The sequence below is a fragment of the Oncorhynchus keta genome, unplaced genomic scaffold (assembly GCF_023373465.1).
Source record: "Oncorhynchus keta strain PuntledgeMale-10-30-2019 unplaced genomic scaffold, Oket_V2 Un_scaffold_17529_pilon_pilon, whole genome shotgun sequence".
NCBI lineage: Eukaryota > Metazoa > Chordata > Actinopteri > Salmoniformes > Salmonidae > Oncorhynchus > Oncorhynchus keta.
The window spans coordinates 127,988-143,846 of record NW_026290824.1 but is presented as its reverse complement, the minus strand read 5'-3'; the positions used below and the strand labels follow the sequence as shown (position 1 = coordinate 143,846).

Sequence of the window (15,859 nt, the reverse complement as noted above, 5' to 3'; positions counted from 1 at the left end):
CTGTGTAACAGACCCTAACCCTATATAAACACTGTGTAACAGACCCCAACCCTATATAAACACTGTGTAACAGACCCTAACCCTATATAAACACTGTGTAACAGACCCTAACCCTATATAAACACTGTGTAACAGACCCTAACCCTATATAAACACTGTGTAACAGACCCCAACCCTATATAAACACTGTGTAACAGACCCTAACCCCATATAAACACTGTGTAACAGACCCTAACCCTATATAAACACTGTGTAACAGACCCTAACCCTATATAAACACTGTGTAACAGACCCTAACCCTATATAAACACTGTGTAACAGACCCTAACCCCATATAAACACTGTGTAACAGACCCTAACCCCATATAAACACTGTGTAACAGACCCTAACCCTATATAAACACTGTGTAACAGACCCTAACCCTATATAAACACTGTGTAACAGACCCTAACCCCATATAAACACTGTGTAACAGACCCTAACCCCATATAAACACTGTGTAACAGACCCTAACCCTATATAAACACTGTGTAACAGACCCTAACCCTATATAAACACTGTGTAACAGACCCTAACCCCATATAAACACTGTGTAACAGACCCTAACCCTATATAAACACTGTGTAACAGACCCTAACCCTATATAAACACTGTGTAACAGACCCTAACCCCATATAAACACTGTGTAACAGACCCTAACCCCATATAAACACTGTGTAACAGACCCTAACCCTATATAAACACTGTGTAACAGACCCTAACCCTATATAAACACTGTGTAACAGACCCTAACCCCATATAAACACTGTGTAACAGACCCTAACCCCATATAAACACTGTGTAACAGACCCTAACCCCATATAAACACTGTGTAACAGACCCTAACCCTATATAAACACTGTGTAACAGACCCTAACCCTATATAAACACTGTGTAACAGACCCTAACCCCATATAAACACTGTGTAACAGACCCTAACCCTATATAAACACTGTGTAACAGACCCTAACCCCATATAAACACTGTGTAACAGACCCTAACCCTATATAAACACTGTGTAACAGATGTCTGTGTTAGTGTTCTCTTCACCGGTCGTCTCTCCCTATGACATCATCAAAGGCGTGGGACAGACGTTTCAGCTTCCTGAGACCGCTGGACACACTCTCCAGGTCCCGGCCAAACTTCCTGTCAATCATACACAGGAACCAATCAGAGAGCAGGACACACCAGTCAATCACACGCACTCCATTCTGGGCATGGTCAATTCGGTAAACATTGTTTGAGAGTGTGGATGTGTGTGTTGGGATGTACAGGACCAGTCAAAAGTTTGGACACATTCAGGGGTTTTTCTTTATTTTTTACTATTGTTTACATACTTTATTTGCTTACTACATGATTCCATGTGTGTTATTTCATAGTTTTGATGTCTTCACTATTATTCTAGATGTAGAAAATAGTAAAAAATAAAGAAAAACCCTTGAATGAGTAGGTGTGTCCAAACTTTTGACTGGTACTGTATGTGTGTACACGTATGGGTGTGTGTGTGTGTGTGTATGTGTGTGTGTATGTATACATGTGTGGGGGTGTATGTGTGTATGTATACATGTGTGGGGGTGTATGTGTGTATGTATACATGTGTGGGGGTGTGTCCTCACCGTCTGAGGCTCTGAGTGTTAGGAGATGCGAAGGGGCTTCGTAGTGCAGCCATCCGAACCAGCTGCCTCCTCCCTCCCACGTTCTTCACCCCTGTCACCTCAGGACTTCGCCCTGGGGTTCTCCTCCCCCTGCGGCCTGAGGCAGGGGCGCGTTTGGGCACGGTGGCTCTGGGGGTGCGACTGGGGGTTGTTGTAGGTATGAGTGTGGTGGAACGGACGGGGGTGCGCCTGGGTGTACGGGAGGTGACCCCCTCGTTGTGCTCTCCCCCCTCACACACCTGGCCAGGTGTCGCCACCAAACACTCCTCCTGACCCTGTACCACTGCTCTGTTCCTCTGAAGCTTCTGAGAAAGAGAGATCACAAGCAAAATTTTTCAGCATGTTTAAAAAACTATTTTTTTTAACAAAAAGATAAGATTTAGAGTTGGATAAAGTTGGATTTATTTATTGGGTAACCCCAAACAGTTTCAGCTGGACTTTCACAGAATCAAAGATTCTCTCTCTTGGTGAAGACCAATGTCCCCTCTATGCTGCGCGTGGGTGTGCAATAGCCTTGCAGCTCCCAGGGACAGATTAAATATCAGCCCAAAGAGAGAAGCACAGATTGAACTTCATTCAACTTTCTATAGTTTTCCCTGTTACGGTGGTAATTGTGATCGAATCAACGCTTTCAATGCAACATACCAAAACAAACTATACAAGAGATTTTGTTGTAGGCAGAACTCATCGGAGTATGATTCTATTGCATACTCTACACAGACCGGTGCAACCAATCAGAGCTGCAGTAGGCCTATATGCAAATAGACCCTTGCCATGTATGGATCTGTGCCATTCACTTTGAACTGGACTGTGTTTACAACATGAGCGGTCGTGAGTAGATGCGATTGGTTTGAGATCAAAGCATTCCACCACAAATACCTCACCTACAGAGAGATGAACCTAGAGAAGGAGTCCCCTCAGCCAGCTGGTCCTGGGGCTCTGTGGGGTCTGTTTTGTGTTTGTGAACAAAACAACCAAGCGAATTGGATCTGGGCTATTTGGCCCTAAACGATCTCGCTACCTTACAGTTAACTAGTCCAACGCAATAACGACTCGCCCCTTGTGGCTTACTCCACAGTAAGCCAAGGTAAGTTGGTAGCTAGCATTAAACGTATCTTATAAAAACAATCAATCATAATCACTAGTTAACTACACATGATTGATGATATTACTAGATATTATCTATCGTGTCCTGCGTATCTAAGTCTCAATCAATCATAATCACTAGTTAACTACACATGGTTGATGATATTACTAGATATTATCTCGCATGTCCTGCGTATCTAAGTCTCAATCAATCATAATCACTAGTTAACTACACGTGGTTGATGATATTACTAGATATTATCTAGCGTGTCCTGCGTATCTAAGTCTCAATCAATCATAATCACTAGTTAACTACACATGGTTGATGATATTACTAGATATTATCTCGCATGTCCTGCGTTGCATATAATCTGACTGAGCGGTGGTAGGCAGAAGCAGGCGCGTAAACATTCATTCAAACAGCACTTTCGTGTGTTTGCCAGCAGCTCTTGCTGACTTCAAGCCTATCAACTCCCAAGATGAGGCTGTTGTAACCGATGTGAAATGGCTGGCTCGTTAACGCGCGCTAATAGCGTTTCAAACGTCACTCGCTCTGAGCCTGTGGTTGTTTCCCCCTTGCTCTGCATGGGTAACGCTGCTTCGAGGATGGCTGTTGTTGTTGTGTTCCTGGTTTGAGCCCAGGGAGGAGCGAGGACAGGGATGGAAGCTATACTGTTACACTGGCAATACTAAAGTGCCTATAAGAACATCCAATAGTCAAAGGTATATGAAATACAAATGGTATAGAAAGAAATAGTCCTATAATTCCTATAATAACTACAACCTAAAACTTCTTACCTGGGAATATTGAAGACTCATGTTAAAAGGAACCACCAGCTTTCATATGTTCTCATGTTCTGAGCAAGGAACTTAAACGTTAGCTTTCTTACATGGCACATATTGCACTTTTACTTTCTTCTCCAACACTGTGTTTTTGCATTATTTAAACCAAATTGAACATGATTAATTATTTATTTGAGGTTAAATTGATTTTATTGATGTATTATATTAAGTTAAAATAAGTGTTCATTCAGTATTGTTATAATTGTCATTATTACAAATAAAATAAATGTATGTTTAAATCGTCCGATTAATCGGCATCGGCTTTTTTGGTCCTCCAATAATCGGCATCGATTATCATAATCGGTCGACCTCTAATTTATAGTGCGTATGTTATCGTATATGTGTGTGTGCGTATGCTTGTCTGTGCCAATGTGTGTGTCTCTTCACAGTCCCCGCTGTTCCAGAAGGTGTATTTTATCTGTTTTAAAATCTGATTCTCCTGCTGCATCAGTTACCTGATGTGGAATAGAGTTCAATGTAGTCATGGCTCTATGTGGTACTGTGGAATAGAGTTCCATGTAGTCATGTCTCTATGTAATACTGTGGAATAGAGTTCCATGTAGTCATGGCTCTATGTAGTACTGTGGAATAGAGTTCCATGTAGTCATGGCTCTATGTGGTACTGTGGAATAGAGTTCCATGTAGTCATGGCTCTATGTAGTACTGTGGAATAGAGTTCCATGTAGTCATGTCTCTATGTGGTACTGTGGAATAGAGTTCAATGTCGTCATGGCTCTATGTGGTACTGTGGAATAGAGTTCCATGTAGTCATGGCTCTATGTGGTACTGTGGAATAGAGTTCCATGTAGTCATGTCTCTATGTGGTACTGTGGAATAGAGTTCAATGTCGTCATGGCTCTATGTAGTACTGTGGAAAAGAGTTCCATGTCGTCATGGCTCTATGTAGTACTGTGGAATAGAGTTCCATGTAGTCATGGCTCTATGTAGTACTGTGGAATAGAGTTCCATGTCGTCATGGCTGTATGTAGTACTGTAGAATAGAGTTCCATGTAGTCATGGCTGTATGTAGTACTGTAGAATAGAGTTCCATGTAGTCATGGCTCTATGTAGTACTCTGGAATAGAGTTCCATGTAGTCATGGCTCTATGTAGTACTGTGGAATAGAGTTCCATGTAGTCATGGCTCTATGTAGTACTGTGGAATAGAGTTCCATGTAGTCATGGCTCTATGTAGTACTCTGGAATAGAGTTCCATGTAGTCATGGCTCTATGTAGTACTGTGGAATAGAGTTCCATGTAGTCATGGCTCTATGTAGTACTGTGGAATAGAGTTCCATGTAGTCATGGCTCTATGTAGTACTGTGGAATAGAGTTCAATGTAGTCATGGCTCTATGTAGTACTGTGGAATAGAGTTCCATGTAGTCATGGCTCTATGTAGTACTGTGGAATAGAGTTCCATGTAGTCATGGCTCTATGTAGTACTGTGGAATAGAGTTCCATGTAGTCCATGGCTCTGTCGCGATACGAAACCTTCAGCCCCGCCCCTTGGCCGGCAGCGGGGATGCTAGAGGTGGTTAGCGTCCCGTTCCCTGGATTGGACAGGGCACTATAGGTACTTCAGGTTATCTCGGTATAACCAGGACCGCTTCGCGTAGCCCTGCCTCTCTTTCTATATCGAAACGTTGTCCGCGTAGAGAGGTCTTTTGCCTTGTCACTCTCAACGGTCTAGCTCTAGCTGGGATGTGTGAACCCCACCTTTATCCTCCAGACTCTTTGTTTCACCACTAATTGGTCCTTGAGTTATTATTAAGCACTAGTCCTACCAGTCTCTATATGATTTCCTGTGGTTGAGTGTTTCCCCTCTGTGATGTATCTAGTTTAAAGTGTGAGGACCTTCAGTCAACTTAGTCTCACTACTCTGCCCGTCGGCTATGTATCGCTTGGATAATAAAACTTAGATAGATCGATAAGACAATTAAATGAATCACTACTGGACACACCTTCCTCTTTGTCTTTTAACAGTAACTCATTCTGTCATAGAGCCCCGATCTCCGTTTCCAGTGTCCCGGTAGCGGGGAGTGTCAGAGTTGTTATCTCCCGTGCCGTTAACTGTCTTTGAGAGAACCGTTTACTCGAGACAAAATAAGACTACCGTTTATTTTTGAAAACACTCTGTTTTTTGTCTTTTACAATCAAACACACTTCAAAATACACAATTGTTACTCGGTCACACACAGCGTTAATCAAAAACATGCAATTGACTTAATGCTCTTATAAAATGCCTGGTACAATGATAACACTTATCTCTATATTAAATACTTGTAATAGTTATTTAATTACCTTTGAGAGATGACGAGGAGACCCACGAGATCAGGAGCAGAGTTTCAATCGGTCAGAGTGTTGTTAAGAATTTAGTTAGTAGTGACTCCCCTCTACTGGCTGAGAGGTTGACTTGGAGTCGATACTTTGCTAAATTGAGAGATTCAAGTTTGGACTGGATGGGAGAACCCGCTGGTGATTCCCTGCCCCAAATAGAATACCAAAAAGTCTGTGTCCGCAACGAGGTCGAGATGCTGAGCTCAATCGAGAGGTTCCGGAGAACACTTCTGGATATATTTGCATCAACACCCACGCGCCTGGCGCAAAATCACAGGGTCAATTCAGACATCCATAAGAGAAAGCAAGGGATAACCTTGAAGACTAGAGTGCCTCTCAACCCCGTTGAACTACCGCAGTGTCAGTGGCTCGCAACAAGGTCGAGATGCTGAGCTCAATCGAGAGGTTCCGGAGAACACTTCTGGATATATTTGCATCAGCACCCACGCGCCTGGCGCAAAGCGACAAAACAACTGGTCAATAGTTAAACGGTATATCGGAGAGTCACTTCTCAGATCCAACAAGTTAGAATCTTTTAAGTAATTTGAGTCAGGTGTCAATTTACCCGAAGTCAAATGGTTGTCTAAATGAATTCAGAATTCAAGAAGTCAGCGCCAAAGTAATGGCAAATGTCTCTTTATATACCTTTTGATTCTCTGCACCCGATCTGCTGCTCCTCCCATTCCCTCAGAGCAGAGAGGGTGATGACATATCTTACAACAGGAAATACTTTTCTTACAGTGCATATATGGGCCTCTGGTTATGACAGAGCCTATTACTCTATCAGCAATGAGTCTATCAGCTGTTCCCATTCAGAGGTGTCACTTGAGGCAGAGGGTGATTCTTCCTGACACCAGTCAGGTTCAGTAGTTGGTTGGCTTGAGTCGTCTTCTGGTGGCTTTGCCCAATCCGGTATTTCAGTAGGCGAGGTCATCTCTGTCTCTACCCTTGGTGGGTAAGACAGGGGAAGAGGACCAGGAGGTAGATCCATTTGGCGTTTTACTACAGCTCTATGTAGTACTGTGGAATAGAGTTCCATGTAGTCCATGGCTCTATGTAGTACTGTGCGCCTCCCATGGTCTGTTCTAGACTTGGGGACTGTGAAGAGACCTCTGGTGGCATGTCTTGTGGGGTATGCATGGGTGTCCGAGCTGTGTGCCAGTAGTTCAAACAGACAGCTCGGTGCATTCACCATGTCAATACCTCTCACAAATAAAAGTAGTGATGAAGTCAAACTCATCCACTTTGAGCCAGGAGAGATTGACGTGCTTATTATTAATATTAGCTCTCTGTGTACATCCAAGGGCCAGCCGTGTTGCCCTGTTCTGAGCCAATTGCAATTTTCCTAAGCCCTTTTTTTGTGGCACCTGACCACACAATGGAACAGTAGTCCAGGTGACAAGACCTGCCTTGTTGATAGTGTTGTTAAGAAGGTAGAAACTAGGGCCTGTAGGACCTGCCTTGTTGATAGTGTTGTTAAGAAGGTAGAAACTAGAGCCTGTAGGACCTGCCTTGTTGATAGTGTTGTTAAGAAGGTAGAAACTAGGGCCTGTAGGGCCTGCATTGTTGATAGTGCTGTTAAGAAGGTAAAAACTAGGGCCTGTAGGACCTGCCTTGTTGATAGTGCTGTTAAGAAGGTAGAAACTAGGGCCTGTAGGGCCTGCATTGTTGATAGTGCTGTTAAGAAGGTAAAAACTAGGGCCTGTAGGGCCTGCCTTGTTGATAGTGCTGTTAAGAAGGTATAAACTAGGGCCTGTAGGGCCTGCATTGTTGATAGTGCTGTTAAGAAGGTAAAAACTAGGGCCTGTAGGGCCTGCCTTGTTGATAGTGCTGTTAAGAAGGTATAAACTAGGGCCTGTAGGACCTGCCTTGTTGATAGTGTTGTTAAGAAGGTAGAAACTAGGGCCTGTAGGACCTGCCTTGTTGATAGTGCTGTTAAGAAGGTAAAAACTAGGGCCTGTAGATCCTGCCTTGTTGATAGTGCTGTTAAGAAGGTAAAAACTAGGGCCTGTAGGGCCTGCCTTGTTGATAGTGTTGTTAAGAAGGTAGAAACTAGGGCCTGTAGGACCTACCTTGTTTATAGTGCTGTTAAGAAGGTAGAAACTAGGGCCTGTAGGACCTGCCTTGTTGATAGTGTTGTTAAGAAGGTAGAAACTAGGGCCTGTAGGACCTGCCTTGTTGATAGGGCCTGCCTTGTTGACAGTGTTGTTAAGAAGGTAGAAACTAGGACCTGTAGGACCTGCCTTGTTGATAGTGTTGTTAAGAAGGTAGAAACTAGGGCCTGTAGGACCTGCCTTGTTGATAGTGTTGTTAAGAAGGTAGAAACTAGGGCCTGTAGGACCTTCCTTGTTGATAGTGTTGTTAAGAAGGCAGAGCATCGCTTTATTATAGACAGCTGTATCAATGTTTTGAATAATGTTTTGACCATGATAGTTTACAATCTAGTGTTACTCCAGCAGTTTAGTCATCTTAACTTGCTCAATTTCCACCTTATTTATTACAAGATTTAGTTGAGGGTGTAGTGAGTGTTTTGCTGGTCTAGGCTGCTGCTTGCTGGTCTAGGCTGCTGCTGGTCTAGGCTGCTGCTGCTGGTCTAGGCTGCTGCTGTTTGCTGGTCTAGGCTGCTGCTGGTTGCTGGTCTAGGCTGCTGCTGCTTGCTGGTCTAGGCTGCTGCTGGTTGCTGGTCTAGGCTGCTGCTGGTTGCTGGTCTAGGCTGCTGCTGGTCTAGGCTGCTGCTGGTCTAGGCTGCTGCTGCTGGTCTAGGCTGCTGCTGCTTGCTGGTCTAGGCTGCTGCTGCTTGCTGGTCTAGGCTGCTGCTGGTTGCTGGTCTAGGCTGCTGCTGGTCTAGGCTGCTGCTGTTTGCTGGTCTAGGCTGCTGCTGTTTGCTGGTCTAGGCTGCTGCTGCTTGCTGGTCTAGGCTGCTGCTGTTTGCTGGTCTAGGCTGCTTCTGGTCTGGCTGCTGCTGCTCGCTGGTCTGGGCTGCTGCTGGTCTAGGCTGCTGCTGTTTGCTGGTCTAGGCTGCTGCTGCTTGCTGGTCTAGGCTGCTGCTGTTTGCTGGTCTAGGCTGCTGCTGCTGCTTGCTGGTCTATGCTGCTGCTGGTCTAGGCTGCTGCTGGTTGCTGGTCTAGGCTGCTGCTGCTTGCTGGTCTAGGCTGCTGCTGGTCTAGGCTGCTGGTCTAGGCTGCTGCTGGTCTAGGCTGCTGCTGCTGGTCTAGGCTGCTGCTTGCTGGTCTAGGCTGCTGCTTGCTGGTCTAGGCTGCTGCTGCTTGCTGGTCTAGGCTGCTGCTGCTGGTCTAGGCTGCTGCTGGTCTAGGCTGCTGCTGGTCTAGGCTGCTTGCTGGTCTAGGCTGCTGCTGGTCTAGGCTGCTGGTCTAGGCTGCTGCTGGTCTAGGCTGCTGGTCTAGGCTGCTGCTGGTCTAGGCTGCTGCTGGTCTAGGCTGCTGCTGCTGGTCTAGGCTGCTGCTTGCTGGTCTAGGCTGCTGCTGGTCTAGGCTGCTTGCTGGTCTAGGCTGCTGCTGCTGGTCTAGGCTGCTGCTGGTCTAGGCTGCTGCTGGTCTAGGCTGCTGCTGCTGGTCTAGGCTGCTGCTGCTGGTCTAGGCTGCTGCTGGTTGCTGGTCTAGGCTGCTGCTGCTGCTTGCTGGTCTAGGCTGCTGCTGGTCTAGGCTGCTGCTGGTTTAGGCTGCTGCTGCTTGCTGGTCTAGGCTGCTGCTGGTCTAGGCTGCTTGCTGGTCTAGGCTGCTGCTGGTCTAGGCTGCTGGTCTAGGCTGCTGCTGGTCTGGCTGCTGCTGGTCTAGGCTGCTGCTGCTGGTCTAGGCTGCTGCTGCTGGTCTAGGCTGCTGCTGGTCTAGGCTGCTTGCTGGTCTAGGCTGCTGCTGCTGGTCTAGGCTGCTGCTGGTCTAGGCTGCTGCTGGTCTAGGCTGCTGCTGCTGGTCTAGGCTGCTGCTGCTGGTCTAGGCTGCTGCTGGTTGCTGGTCTAGGCTGCTGCTGCTGCTTGCTGGTCTAGGCTGCTGCTGGTCTAGGCTGCTGCTGCTGCTGGTCTAGGCTGCTGCTGGTCTAGGCTGCTGCTGCTGGTCTAGGCTGCTGCTGGTCTAGGCTGCTGCTGGTCTAGGCTGCTGCTGGTCTAGGCTGCTGCTGGTCTAGGCTGCTGCTGCTGGTCTAGGCTGCTGCTTGCTGGTCTCGCAATTATTTTTCTTGCCGTCTCAACTCCTCTTCAGTGTATTCTAGCTCAAATGAATGGGGGTGTATATGCTCCTATATAAAATAACATCAAAAAAATGGTTGTCGTCCAGCTCTTCATGGAAAGAGGAATCGTCAGTAGCAGCCATTTGTAGCTAACTATTTAGTAATCTTGGATAGACAGTGAACCTGTGAACTAGTACCGGCCCGTTTTGAAAAGCCTGATTTCGATGGTGGGAACAAGGGATGTATGTGGCTCCCGGCAGGCTGTAGTCAAAGCCAGGGGGAAAATGAGTCAACCTAGATATGCTGCAATGTCCTGGCAGATAGGAACATCGTTGAGACTAGTCCCAAGGCTCTATTGAACAAGGACAGCCATATCTACTAGTGTGATTGTGCAATTGGCGAAACACAAAAGCCACCGTAATTTCTATAAAACATGACTATTCATTATTTTTTTTTTATCCGACAGCAGGCTCAATCAACCAATGACATCTCCCGGTGCAAAAATAGTGAATAATTATGTCTGAAACATTATGTAGGGAGACGAGAAAAACACTAGGTGTAAAGTTCGCCTTTAATATTAACACAATTAAGCATTTCCCCAAATGTAGGCTAAATTGACTCAAACAGGAGTGGAGAAACATGATTTATTTCAGCATCTTGAGAGAATACGAATGCGCAGTCAGCACATCTACAGACGGTATCCATCTTCATCAGCTTCATCATATAAGCCGATACTATTTCAACCACATAAAATACGCATCCAAGCCAAACTGAAATCTGTTGGATTGTTCTCACAGCTTTCTATTTCCTTACAACTGGTCAAAATGATGTCATTTGAAAGTTTGGCACAGAAAGTATTGCATTTTCTCCCCGGTCCCTTAACACCCTCTAAAGAAGCAGAGGTGACAGAACTTTACCCATTCTATTGGCTTATGGACCTTAACCCCCTCTAAAGAAGCAGAGGTGACAGAACTTTACCCATTCTATTGGCTTATGGACCTTAACCCCCTCTAAAGAAGCAGAGGTGACAGAACTTTACCCATTCTATTGGCTTATGGACCTTAACCCCCTCTAAAGAAGCAGAGGTGACAGAACTTTACCCATTCTATTGGCTTATGGACCTTAACCCCCTCTAAAGAAGCAGAGGTGACAGAACTTTACCCATTCTATTGGCTTATGGACCTTAACCCCCTCTAAAGAAGCAGAGGTGACAGAACTTTACCCATTCTATTGGCTTATGGAATTCTGTTGAGCAAAAGGTTGATTGAGTCTTCTAGGGCAACATATAATGACTGAAGAGAAGCTGCATGTATCTAATTAGGAGTTAACAAGTTAACTAACAAAAGTCTACTAAAATATCAGAAACTATAAGCAGAAACAAATCTGCACTTCCTGTCCAAAAATCATTCCGCCGGTTCTGACTGTAGCCTACAGAGCGTCTTCTATATGAGCAGGTTGGGGTCAGACGCTTCAGGTTGGGGTCAGACGCTTCAGGTTGGGGTCAGACGCTTCAGGTTGGGGTCAGACGCTTCAGGTTGGGGTCAGACGCTTCAGGTTGGGGTCAGACGCTTCAGGTTGGGGTCAGACGCTTCAGGTTGGGGTCAGACGCTTCAGGTTGGGGTCAGACGCTTCAGGTTGGGGTCAGACGCTTCAGGTTGGGGTCAGACGCTTCAGGTTGGGGTCAGACGCTTCAGGTTGGGGTCAGACGCTTCAGGTTGGGGTCAGACGCTTCAGGTTGGGGTCAGACGCTTCAGGTTGGGGTCAGACGCTTCAGGTTGGGGTCAGACGCTTCAGGTTGGGGTCAGACGCTTCAGGTTGGGGTCAGACGCTTCAGGTTGGGGTCAGACGCTTCAGGTTGGGGTCAGGTTTGGGGTCAGACGCTTCAGGTTGGGGTCAGACGCTTCAGGTTGGGGTCAGACGCTTCAGGTTGGGGTCAGACGCTTCAGGTTGGGGTCAGACGCTTCAGGTTGGGGTCAGACGCTCAGGTTGGAGTCAGACGCTTCAGGTTGGGGTCAGACGCTTCAGGTTGGGGTCAGACGCTTCAGGTTGGGGTCAGACGCTTCAGGTTGGGGTCAGACGCTTCAGGTTGGGGTCAGACGCTTCAGGTTGGGGTCAGACGCTTCAGGTTGGGGTCAGGTTGGGGTGACGCTTCAGGTTGGGGTCAGACGCTTCAGGTTGGGGTCAGACGCTTCAGGTTGGGGTCAGACGCTTCAGGTTGGGGTCAGACGCTTCAGGTTGGGGTCAGACGCTTCAGGTTGGGGTCAGACGCTTCAGGTTGGGGTCAGACGCTTCAGGTTGGGGTCAGACGCTTCAGGTTGGTTGGTCAGACGCTTCAGGTTGGGGTCAGACGCTTCAGGTTGGGGTCAGACGCTTCAGGTTGGGGTCAGACGCTTCAGGTTGGGGTCAGACGCTTCAGGTTGGGGTCAGACGCTTCAGGTTGGGGTCAGACGCTTCAGGTTGGGGTCAGACGCTTCAGGTTGGGGTCAGGTTCAGGTTGGGGTCAGACGCTTCAGGTTGGAGTCAGACGCTTCAGGTTGGGGTCAGACGCTTCAGGTTGGGGTCAGACGCTTCAGGTTGGAGTCAGACGCTTCAGGTTGGGGTCAGACGCTTTGGAGTCAGGCTTCAGGTTGGGGTCAGACGCTTCAGGTTGGGGTCAGACGCTTCAGGTTGGGGTCAGACGCTTCAGGTTGGGGTCAGACGCTTCAGGTTGGGGTCAGACGCTTCAGGTTGGGGTCAGACGCTTCAGGTTGGGGTCAGACGCTTCAGGTTGGGGTCAGACGCTTCAGGTTGGGGTCAGACGCTTCAGGTTGGGGTCAGACGCTTCAGGTGGGGTCAGACGCTTCAGGTTGGGGTCAGACGCTTCAGGTTGGGGTCAGACGCTTCAGGTTGGAGTCAGACGCTTCAGGTTGGGGTCAGACGCTTCCAGGTTGGGGTCAGACGCTTCAGGTTGGGGTCAGACGCTTCAGGTTGGGGTCAGACGCTTCAGGTTGGGGTCAGACGCTTCAGGTTGGGGTCAGACGCTTCAGGTTGGGGTCAGACGCTTCAGGTTGGGGTCAGACGCTTCAGGTTGGGGTCAGACGCTTCAGGTTGGGGTCAGACGCTTCAGGTTGGAGTCAGACGCTTCAGGTTGGAGTCAGACGCTTCAGGTTGGGGTCAGACGCTTCAGGTTGGAGTCAGACGCTTCAGGTTGGGGTCAGACGCTTCAGGTTGGAGTCAGACGCTTCAGGTTGGGGTCAGACGCTTCAGGTTGGGGTCAGACGCTTCAGGTTGGGGTCAGACGCTTCAGGTTGGGGTCAGACGCTTCAGGTTGGAGTCAGACGCTGGGTTGGGGTCAGACGCTTCAGGTTGGAGTCAGACGCTTCAGGTTGGGGTCAGACGCTTCAGATTGGAGTCAGGGCTTCAGATTGAGTCAGACGCTTCAGGTTGGAGTCAGACGCTTCAGGGTGGGGTCAGACGCTTCCAGGTTGGGGTCAGACGCTTCAGGTTGGGGTCAGACGCTTCAGGTTGGAGTCAGACGCTTCAGGTTGGAGTCAGACGCTTCAGGGTGGGGTCAGACGCTTCAGGTTGGAGTCAGACGCTTCAGGTTGGAGTCAGACGCTTCAGGGTGGGGTCAGACGCTTCAGGTTGGGGTCAGACGCTTCAGGTTGGGGTCAGACGCTTCAGGTTGGGGTCAGACGCTTCAGGTTGGGGTCAGACGCTTCAGGTTGGGGTCAGACGCTTCAGGTTGGGGTCAGACGCTTCAGGTTGGAGTCAGACGCTTCAGGTTGGGGTCAGACGCTTCAGGTTGGAGTCAGACGCTTCAGGTTGGGGTCAGACGCTTCAGGTTGAGTCAGGCTTCAGGTTGGGGTCAGACGCTTCAGATTGAGTCAGACGCTTCAGGTTGGAGTCAGACGCTTCAGGGTGGGGTCAGACGCTTCAGGTTGGGGTCAGACGCTTCAGGTTGGGGTCAGACGCTTCAGGTTGGAGTCAGACGCTTCAGGTTGGAGTCAGACGCTTCAGGTTGGGGTCAGACGCTTCAGGTTGGGGTCAGACGCTTCAGGTTGGGGTCAGACGCTTCAGGTTGGGGTCAGACGCTTCAGGTTGGGGTCAGACGCTTCAGGTTGGGGTCAGACGCTTCAGGTTGGGGTCAGACGCTTCAGGTTGGGGTCAGACGCTTCCAGGTTGGGGTCAGACGCTTCAGGTTGGGGTCAGACGCTTCAGGTTGGAGTCAGGCGCTTCAGGTTGGAGTCAGACGCTTCAGGTTGGGGTCAGACGCTTCAGGTTGGAGTCAGACGCTTCAGGTTGGGGTCAGACGCTTCAGGTTGGAGTCAGACGCTTCAGGTTGGGGTCAGACGCTTCAGGTTGGAGTCAGACGCTTCAGGTTGGGGTCAGACGCTTCAGGTTGGGGTCAGACGCTTCAGGTTGGAGTCAGACGCTTCAGGTTGGGGTCAGGCAGCTTCAGGTTGGAGTCAGACGCTTCAGGTTGGGGTCAGGCGCTTCAGATTGGAGTCAGACGCTTCAGGTTGGAGTCAGACGCTTCAGGGTGGGGTCAGACGCTTCAGGTTGGGGTCAGACGCTTCAGGTTGGGGTCAGACGCTTCAGGTTGGAGTCAGACGCTTCAGGTTGGAGTCAGACGCTTCAGGGTGGGGTCAGACGCTTCAGGTTGAGTCAGACGCTTCAGGTTGGAGTCAGACGCTTCAGGGTGGGGTCAGGCGCTTCAGGTTGGGGTCAGACGCTTCAGGTTGGGGTCAGACGCTTCCAGGTTGGGGTCAGACGCTTCAGGTTGGAGTCAGACGCTTCAGGTTGGGGTCAGACGCTTCAGGTTGGGGTCAGACGCTTCAGGTTGGGGTCAGACGCTTCAGGTTGGGGTCAGGCGCTTCAGGTTGGAGTCAGACGCTTCAGGTTGGGGTCAGACGCTTCAGGTTGGGGTCAGACGCTTCAGGTTGGGGTCAGACGCTTCAGGTTGGGGTCAGGCGCTTCAGGTGAGCCAGACGCCAGGCTGGGGTCAGACGCTTCAGGTTGGGGTCAGACGCTTCAGGTTGGGGTCAGACGCTTCAGGTTGGGGTCAGACGCTTCAGGTTGGAGTCAGACGCTTCAGGTTGGGGTCAGACGCTTCAGGTTGGGGTCAGACGCTTCAGGTTGGGGTCAGACGCTTCAGGTTGGGGTCAGACGCTTCAGGTTGGGGTCAGACGCTTCAGGTTGGGGTCAGACGCTTCAGATTTTTACTTGATCACATACAGGGCAGGTGACCCCTGACCCCACCTGGGAGAGTCTGCAGGTGGTTGCGGATGGGTAATTGCGGTGCAGGTTAAGGGAAAAGCAGAGGCACCACTACGGTCAGTGTCTCCTACCTGGTACACTCCCCCGATGTGGCTGCGTGCGCTGCGCGTGAGCTGGCAGACAGCGTTGGTCTTCTGATTGGCCTGCAGACTCTCCCAGGTGGGGTCAGGGGTCAGCTCAGGGTCTGGCAGGGAGTTGGTCTGGAGGAACAATGCACCACTTTTTATTGGCCATTATCGGACAGGACGATAGGATCATTATCTTAGCAGCCCGACACACACACAGTAAAACATTAAGAGCACAGTATGTGTATGATCCCTTACTGATGTCACTTGTTAAATACACTTCAAAAATCTGCGTAGATGAAGGGGAGGGCAAAGAAGGATTTTTTAAAGCCTTGAGAATTGGATTGTGTTCGTGTGCCATTCAGAGGGTGAATTGCCAAAAGACGTCAGTG

At 48.9% G+C, this 15,859-nt stretch overlaps 1 protein-coding gene and 1 long non-coding RNA gene across 14 annotated transcripts in view; one reads left to right on the top strand and one right to left on the bottom strand.

Annotated features, from left to right (window-relative positions):
• Positions 1-15,859, bottom strand: part of LOC127927709 (uncharacterized) — a 62,766-nt gene that overhangs the window by 30,795 nt on the left and 16,112 nt on the right. For 12 of the 13 annotated variants that reach the window (XM_052514414.1, XM_052514416.1, XM_052514419.1 and 9 more), the window contains exons 3-5: positions 15,474-15,602; positions 1,657-2,000; positions 1,091-1,186 (exon numbers count right to left, since the gene is read on the bottom strand). In XM_052514414.1, the coding sequence (XP_052370374.1) occupies positions 1,091-1,186; positions 1,657-2,000; positions 15,474-15,602 (569 nt within the window). The remainder of the gene's footprint in view (positions 1-1,090; positions 1,187-1,656; positions 2,001-15,473; positions 15,603-15,859) is intronic. The other variant, XM_052514426.1, reaches the window with a different exon arrangement.
• Positions 13,069-15,464, top strand: LOC127927710 (uncharacterized). The gene is made up of 4 exons (XR_008128704.1): positions 13,069-13,249; positions 13,847-13,926; positions 14,163-14,282; positions 15,301-15,464. It is a non-coding gene; the product is annotated as an uncharacterized LOC127927710 (long non-coding RNA).